Raw genomic sequence first — 8,712 nt, 5'->3', positions numbered from 1 at the left:
TAGTAACCTACAAGTACAGTAGCCTACTTGAGTAAATAACTTGCTTTTTAATATCTAATTTAACATAAATCACGTTATATACAGAATCTATAAGTGTTTTGTAATTATCCACATGCAGGTCAGTGTATAAATTGAGACGCACATTGTGTATTTCTCCACTAGGTGGAGTGCTTACCTCTTGTTTTTTTTGTGACTACATCAATAAGTATTAAAAACATAAAATATGCCAAAATAAAAGCAACAAATATGACAGTAACAAGCCCCTAACATTGATTATCATGTGTTTTATGTGTATAAAGTTTGTTTGCTATCTATTATCAGACTAGTTGGGCTCTGTGAGGGGTGGTGTCAGTGCTCCTCCTGTCTGAAGCTCCACTCCTTTGGACCAAACTTTCCCCATGTGATTCACTGAGTCTCAACTGTTGCACATACTTGTCTTGCACATGTCATTCAGTTGACCGGGCAGCCTGACCTGCAGACTCCTCCAACATGAGTCCATCTGATCCACAGGTTTCACTCACTAAAACTAGTTCTACTGCTTCTTCTTCTTCTTTTGGATTGGATTGTTTTTTGTCACACAAGTGAAGTATTTTTGGGAAGTAATGGAATTAATTTCTATCCGGAGACGCTCTTTGAAGAAAGGTTTATCGACTTCACGCATGAACCGAAGCGGGACGCCTTCAGACGCCGCAGCTCATCATGATGGTGGGTATATGGAGATACTTTATAAATAACTAAAAGCTATAAACTAATAATAGCATATCACATGGGAGGACGGTTAAGCTCGGATGACCACACAAGGAAAAAACAACATTGTTGTTGATATCAGACATAAAAGTGGTCTTTCTTTAAGTGTCTTCTTATTAAGAAAGCATGACTTCAGTTTGGCCGCTTTGCCCTTTTGACCTTTGAATGCAGCGCATGCTCTCCAGGGACCGTAACCGCTGTTGCATTAAAGAAGTCAGACTTTTTATGCACTGAGGTTTCTGTTCAACCTGTTTATAAATTAACAGCGTGCTCTGGATTTATAGTAATATCATGCATGCATACTTTGTTTTTTTTCCCTTGTGCAGCATGACCACATAGACCCAAACATACAGTATTCTATCAACAAACATTCATCTCACCTACACTCCGACCTTAATTAAACCTGCTGCCTACAGGCCATGCTCCTGTCTCCTTTTAGGCGAGATCCAAACAAGAAAGAGCTGGTCAAAACCTCTTTTTGAACTCACCCAATAACTCTCACTGAAACAGATATATACCCTCAGTTGAACTTTCCAAACAAATAGATAATGATTGAACACAGCCCACCTGGTTTTCCTTTGGCAAGTGGCCGAGGTATACACATGCTATAATACACTCCATATATAGATAGATAGAAAATAATGCACTAGTCATTTGTATCGTGATATTGATCCACTTTATATCATGATTTTAAATTGTACATTTTCTGGAAAGTAAATTAAGAAACATCTTTATATATAAAATAACCAGATGGGAATGTTTATGTTTGACCTGAAAGTAACAATGCATCCCATTTTTCTTATACGTTGGTGATATGTTTATATTAGGGCTGTCAATATATAAAAAATATTTAATCGTGATTAATCTCAAATTAATCGCACATTTTTTATCTGTTCAAAATGTACCTTAATGGGAGATTTGTCAAGTATTTAATACCCTTATCAACATGGGAGTGGGCAAATATGATTGTTTTATGCAAATGTATGTATATATTTATTATTGGAAATCAATTGACAACACAAAACAATGAGAAATATTGTCCAGAAACCCTCACAGGTACTGCATTTAGCATAAGAAAATATGCTCAAATCATAACATGGCAAACTGCAGCCCAACAGGCAACAACAGCTGTCAGTGTGCTGACTTGACTATGACTTGCCCCAAACTGTATGTTATTATCATTAAGTGGGAATGTCTATAAAGGGGAGACTCGTGGGTACCCATAGAACCCATTTTCATTCACATATTTTGAGGTCAGAGCTCAAGGGGCCCCTTTGAAAAAGGCCATGCCAGTTTTTCCTCGCCAAAATTTAGTTTTAAATTAACAAGCTAGTATGACATGGTTGGTTTCAAAGGTTTTGTACTTTTTAGTCTGTTATTTTTGTATATGGAGTCACACCATCCTGTAATTATCACGCCTAAATACAGAGAGGATCCTGTTGTAATGGGACTGAAATGGGATATTCTGTGTACTTTTACAACTAAGTACTAAGGGTACACTTACTGTATATCTCAGGCATTGTAAGTTTGGTTGGGTGGTGTTTAATTTGTCTTCACATAAGATTTACATTAAACAAGAGGCAGCCATTAAAAGCATTTGTAGCAAAATGATAAATGGTGCAGTGGCGGTTTTGTTATGAGCAGATGATCAAAAGTGTCATATGCCTCAGTGGTTTGTGAATATTCAACAATGTCAGCTCATGTGTGTTTTCTTTTTTTTTTTTTTTACTCAACACAGCAGATGCAATAAGCTGAGATAATTGGTGTACATCTAATTTACCATATAAATGACAAAACCTCAGACCACTTATTCTCGTGATGAATTGTTGATGTGGCTTTCTTTGTGTTTATTTTAAATCATATATGAAGAGAACTAAAACTGCTTGAATTCATATTCAAGTACTGTAAATGTATGTTAAAGGAACAGTGTGTAACATTCCGGGGGATCTATTAGCAGATATTAAATATAATATTCATAACTATGTTTTCTTTAGTGTGTAATCACCTGACACTAAGAATCGTTGTGTTTTCGTTAGCTTACAAAACATACTTATTCGTATTATATTCCATTTCTGCCAACAGATCTCCCTAAATGTTACAACACTGGTCCTTTAACGGTTGATCGATAAACTACTAGCTTACTACGTCTCTGCTCTGCGTGTTGTACTACATCACTTGCTGCAGCCATCCGCGGACTATTTTTTATAGTGACAAAGACAAACATAATCCGCGACAAAATCAGTTTCTTTCCAACCATAATTGGGAATGCAGTTTAGTTGTATGGAACGTCATTTTTGGGAGACAGGGCTGGCCACAGATACCGGATTTTTTGTCTTTGTCTTTTGTCTTTTTGTCAGAGAACTTGATTTATTGATTACTGTCGGGATGTAAAGAGAATTTCAACAAATATATTTGAAAAAAATTCTATAATACATTACCCACCCTAGCTTTACTCGTTCACTCGTGTTATTCATTCAGCCAAATCCTTTTTTGTGTTTGTCTAAATTTGTTCAGGAACAGTCAAAGTAGAAAATAAACTGCTGAACAAATATGCTGTTTCTATAACGGTAAATTTACTCAGATCCTCTGTTGGTTTACTTACACAAACTGTAACTGTATTTAAACAATGTTAAACGACCACTGAAGACTTGAGGACTGAGTAATTTCCTGTGGTGCAGCTGACTATCTGACATGTACCACATGCCTTGTAACATCTGGGGGTTAGTCACTGACCCCGTGACGTGTGAGTGACCTGGGTGTTTATGTTCTGCCATCTCAGCCCAAAGGAGGTTTAGAGTCACTCCTGTGTAAAGAGACCTTTTGTGGTTGTGGCATGCGGCAGGGTGGTGCAAGACGGAGCTGATTTTTCCTCCCAGTGAAAAACGTGTCTCAGTACACAAGCTGTTCACCTTTTCATTACGCGCCGTTCCACGTCAACAGTGCTCTCTATTGGAGCTGTAAACTTCTCATTCCCTCTGTAGAGAATTTCACAGGCAGTGTCCAACCATTCCCTGTGTTTAGACTGCAGTCGTTTGGACTGGCTTCTGTGCTCAACACTGGCCCGGGACAGAGGTCGCAACAGGATGTGAGAACTGGACCTCCAGACGTGTTGAAACTCAAAGACATTTGGGCTCATCAGGATTCAGAAAATGATGCTCTCATGTATCAGGCTTCCTACTGTACACAGTGCTGCTTGTTTCGTGTCAAACACACGACCACCTTGCTGTAGTCAGCGAGTGAGATGGTTGGTCTGTTTGTTGGTTGTGGCTCTGCTGATTAATAGCAGCAGTTTCACTAATGTGTCGGCCCCGAGGCTAGACCTGCAATCATGGACACACTCAGGAGTCTGTGCTTAGCACCTGACGGATCCAGTAAACAAATGTTTTCACAAACCCAGACGTCTGATTCAGGATTTTAAAAAGACTGACTGTACACCTTCTGTGTGCTTACCTAAATTATTCTAAATTTCGAACGTTGGCATTTTTGTGGGCACACATCAACGCTGACGCAATGCCAATTTCCTCAGGGTGTCTCATTTAGTCTTGCAGTGTTATTGACCCTTTCTCTGGCAGACGAGGTAAGGCAGGATTATGCAAAAATCCGAAGATTAGTCAGGGATCTGAGCCAAGCTGCCATTATCTTAAAATATCAATCTTTCAAGAATGTGCAGGACATTCCCAAATACACACAGGCATCATTAAAACCACCCTTATCTTCATTTGACTCCCTACTGCCTGCCCTCTGCAGAGTAACAAGAACTGAACGTCCTGCAGGCTCAGAGAGCTGCAATTTATGGCTCCATGACAAGCAGGTTTTCCCCTTCAATTTCAGCACTGTGCACTTATACCTCTCAGCGCCTGGATGTGTGTCCAATCAGTGTTTTAGAGGCACAAAGACATAATATGGGGAAGCCCGCCGCCAGATGGTCTACTGTACCAGAAGCCCCATGTCACTGACGGCCTCTGTTGAAAAGATCTCCTCCCGGTGTTGACATGAAGCGGCAGCTGGCAGTTTGGGCCACGCTGCTCTGCTAACTATCAGTGGGAGGTCAGATTATCACTCTAACCCTGAGTTTTTTAAGCAAGCAGGTTTGCAGTTGTGGAATTAACAGTTTAATTACAAAATTGTGCTTAAATGCAGTGTCTCACTTGATTTTATTTCTCGCAATTGCTTCTACAAAGGCTGACTCATAAACGCAGCTTTTATATGCACACCAGCCTTCTGTCTTGCAGGGTGGGCGGGCATGTTCCTGAAATGCACTGGTGCACTTCAAGATAACAAGGACTTCCTCATGGGAAGAACTGGCATAGATTCTAGTCTAAAACACTCAGCTATTTTCTATTCTTACCCTCTCAAGATATGATTATTTTTGTCTCTGAGTAAATGCCTCCATTGTTGGTTTTTGCAGAACAAAGTACAGTGATGTTGCGAACGAATAAAAAATATAGAAAGAAAAGAGGCCTGGGAAAGAGAAGTGCTCTGTATGACCACTACTCTGACTCAGCATCACAGTGCAGTTTTACATATGCAGCAATAGACTGTCAACTTCCCCATTTTATATGAGTGGTTAAAACAAATACCTTAATGTGTTTCGACAGAAAGAATTGAGACCAAAGTAGGTTTACTCTCCGCCGTGCTCAAATGTGCAAAATGTGTAACTGACAGGTTGATGTTCGTTTCATTTACAGGATGAAACATCACCTACAACGGGGAATACAAATAACTGGAAGGCTCTTTAAGAAGGCGACTGGAGACATTGCAAGATTGGCAGAACCCATTAAGAAGCAGTCTGTAACAGCATATCCAGGCACAGCTACATCCAAGAATGAGGATCAAATACACAATATCCATCGTCTTTTTTGTGGTACTTGTTATCATTGAGAAGGAAAACAACATTATCTCAAGGTAAGTCCATTTCAGTGATCAATGGAGTGATTCCCAGCAGGTTCGTGCGTGTTTATCTCGTCCAAGCTTTAAACAGATATTTGATAAAAACCCTTCAGCAACACAAAGCTGCTGCAAATGTTGAGTTAAATAACACAGCTATGACTTCTTCGTATGAAAGAATATAACTTTGTGACTCCTCTCACACTTTCAGGGTGTCAGATAAGCTCGCCTTAAAGCAGACCCCCCAGACTCCGCTACAGCCCAGTGGTGTCTCCCACATACTGTTGAAGCACAATGGTTCCTTAACATCACTCAGCAAGGTGGACTCGGCCTTCATGCTAATGAAGCGGCGCCTGGAGAACTACAGCCAGCACCAGCAGGTGGCGACGGGGGGCAGGAAACACATCCTCCTGTTAGCCACCACCAGGACGGGCTCCTCGTTCGTTGGCGAGTTCTTCAACCAGCAGGGCGACAACATGTTTTACCTGTTTGAGCCGCTGTGGCACGTGGAGAAGATGCTGACACTGGAGACCGGCGGCACCAACGCCACGGCGGCAGCCAAGGCGTACCGCGAAGTGCTCCAGCAGCTCCTCCTGTGCGACTTCTCCCTGCTGGAGAGCTTCATTGAACCCCTCCCGGTGGACCACATCACCGCCGCCCTCTTCCGCCGGGAGTCCAGCAGCTCTCTGTGCGAGGAGTCGGTCTGCAGCCCCGTCGTCAAAGGGGTCTTTGAGCCTTATCGCTGCAGGACCAGACGCTGTGGGCCCCTGAACCTGACCATGGCGTCTCAGTCCTGCCTCCAAAAGGATCACAGGGCCATCAAGTCAGTGAGGGTGCGCCAGCTGGAGAACCTCCGTCCTCTGGCTGAGGACCCGCGCCTCGACGTGAAGTTCATTCAGCTGGTTCGGGATCCTCGGGCGGTACTAGCCTCGCGCATGGTGGCCTTTGAAGCCAAATACAAGAACTGGAAGCAGTGGGCTGCGGATGGGGATGTGCCCATTGATGACTATGAAGTGAGAAAGCTGAAAGGGAACTGCGACAACATCAGGATGTCAGCGGAGATCGGCCTCAGGCAGCCACCGTGGCTGCGCAGGCGCTACATGCTGGTGCGGTACGAGGACATCGCCCGGTTCCCCATGAGGAAGGCGACGGAGATGTACAAGTTCACTGGAATCCCGTTCACTCCACAAGTGAAATCCTGGATCCTGAAGAACACCCAGGCCTCCAAGGAGACCAGCGGAGTTTACTCCACACAGAAAAACTCCTCCGAACAAGTAGAGAAGTGGCGGTTCCGCTTACCGTTCAAAATAGCTCAGGTTGTACAGAAAGTTTGTGGACGAACGCTGAAGCTTTTCGGGTATAAAATTGTTACCAGCGAAGAAATGCTGACTGATAAGTCTATCAGTCTGATTGAGGACAAAGTGTTCAACTTTGTATAGACTTTGACAGACGTGAACTCTGAACCCTGAAGCAGGAAAAAACAGCTATATGGAAAACTCTGGAATGACTGATATTTATTAGGGTAATTTATCCTGATACAGAGAGCTTTATATTTTCTGAGTGTGTGCTATTTAAAGTTTTTTACTATTTAAAATAGTTTGATGAAGAAAATGTATTGTTGAGCGGAAAATTAATTATAAAGCTTTTAACTATTGATGCAAAGGTGTATATTGAGACTTCACGTATGGTGAAAATAGGAAGCTATCTTTGTTTTTGCACTCCGGACTATCTTCTCTGTCCAAACTGTATCATTGGCTTGTCCTGCAATCCTGTCCAAATTTAACTTCTTAGCAAATAAGAAAGTCCCTGAGGGAGATAGCTTTGGGTTTGTGAACAAGAATGAACTGTTTCAAACACTTCCAGGAACCTCCGTTAGTTATTTTTGTTCAGCGACTTACAGTAGGCTGCTTTTACGCCAAAGAAACTTGAAACGAAATGTCTATGCAAAGCCAAATCAATGAATTGCTTTGTATAGCAATGCTTATGGCAGGAAGAAGAAATGTAAATGTTTTGTCAGGTAATTTCTACGCATGAGATTTAGAAGTAATGTCCCATGCTGATTTATTTATGTCTTCTTTGCTAAAAGTGATAATGACTCCAGCTCTGAATGTGCTCCACAGGTTGTAATCCCCCCAGCAGGGGTACTTTTTCTTGCACACATATACTGTAGTTTGCTGTACATGCATGTTTGTAATTGGCCAAATGTTTTTTTGAACTTGTCCTCGGGATTGTAAAGACCCCATACTGTTAAAACAGATGTATACACGGCCACTGTATGCAAACATTCCAACTGCAGCTGGTTTGCAGGATTGTGCGAGGTTTGTCGGCAGGTCTGTCTGTTGACACAAGTCTCTTGGCTGGTGATAGAAAGAGGCCCTGATACGCTGACTTGCCAGACTGTTTGCTGATGTTCCAGTCTGTTCCTTTGGCATTTTGTTTGTAACAATAAACCTTCTTTTACATTAACTGTAAAGCATCTCCCTTTTGGCCTGCATCCGTGACTGTGGCAAAACTGTCATTTTAGTTAACTTGTCTGAGTTTCACATCGACTGACATGAGCACAACTTCCCCATTTCATCATCTTTGTCAGTTTCATATTTTTTTAATCATCACAGAGGTTAACCATGCAAGGAAGCAGATGTGGCAGATCAATGCAAAATACCCATGTGGTATAAAATAAAAGGTCAATAAATCTGTCAATAAAAAGTCAACAGCTCACCTGCAATAAATTCTACCTTCGTAAAGCTTCTAATGGAGTATCCCACTTCAATCAGTGTCAGTGGGGGTCTGCTTGTAACTAAAGCCTGTCTTTTCCGATGCAAACACAGACATTAGTAAAAGAGGAACGGTGGGCACAAGCAAACTCACCAACACTGAAAGACCCTTCACAGATAATTGGTTAACAACACTACGAAGTCACAGTTCAATCAACACTTCCCTGACACAGTCTCAAACAAGACTAAAAGTCTACAGCCACGCTAGCAGCTCTGTGAGGCTGTACTTTGGTACAGTGGTGCAGGTCTAATGTTGTTTATTAAAGTATTGGACTAATTGAAATTTTGACCCGATGTTGGCACA

The 8,712-nt window shown here is 41.9% G+C and overlaps 2 protein-coding genes across 2 annotated transcripts in view; one reads left to right on the top strand and one right to left on the bottom strand.

Moving 5' to 3' along the window:
• Positions 1 to 8,712, bottom strand: part of LOC141758497 (cadherin-related family member 1a) — a 120,675-nt gene that overhangs the window by 27,841 nt on the left and 84,122 nt on the right. The gene's annotated exons all lie outside the window — the stretch shown is intronic.
• On the top strand, positions 415 to 8,100 carry chst3b (carbohydrate (chondroitin 6) sulfotransferase 3b). Its single transcript, XM_074619995.1, has 3 exons — positions 415 to 705; positions 5,436 to 5,652; positions 5,846 to 8,100. The coding sequence occupies exons 2-3, from the start codon at positions 5,573 to 5,575 to the stop codon at positions 7,071 to 7,073; spliced, it is 1,308 nt and encodes a 435-aa protein (XP_074476096.1). The 5' UTR covers positions 415 to 705; positions 5,436 to 5,572; the 3' UTR covers positions 7,074 to 8,100.

The sequence above is a fragment of the Sebastes fasciatus genome, chromosome 20 (genome assembly GCF_043250625.1).
Source record: "Sebastes fasciatus isolate fSebFas1 chromosome 20, fSebFas1.pri, whole genome shotgun sequence".
Taxonomy (NCBI): Eukaryota; Metazoa; Chordata; class Actinopteri; order Perciformes; family Sebastidae; genus Sebastes; species Sebastes fasciatus.
Note: the sequence above shows the minus strand (reverse complement) of the source record. Positions and strands in the feature narration are given on the sequence as shown.

Coding starts and splice junctions, on each gene's coding strand:
- chst3b (XM_074619995.1), top strand. CDS start 5,573: ATGAGGATCAAATACACAATATCCATCGTCTTTTTTGTGGTACTTGTT. Junction 5,653..5,845: donor GAAAACAACATTATCTCAAG/GTAAGTCCATTT, acceptor TCACACTTTCAG/GGTGTCAGATAAGCTCGCCT.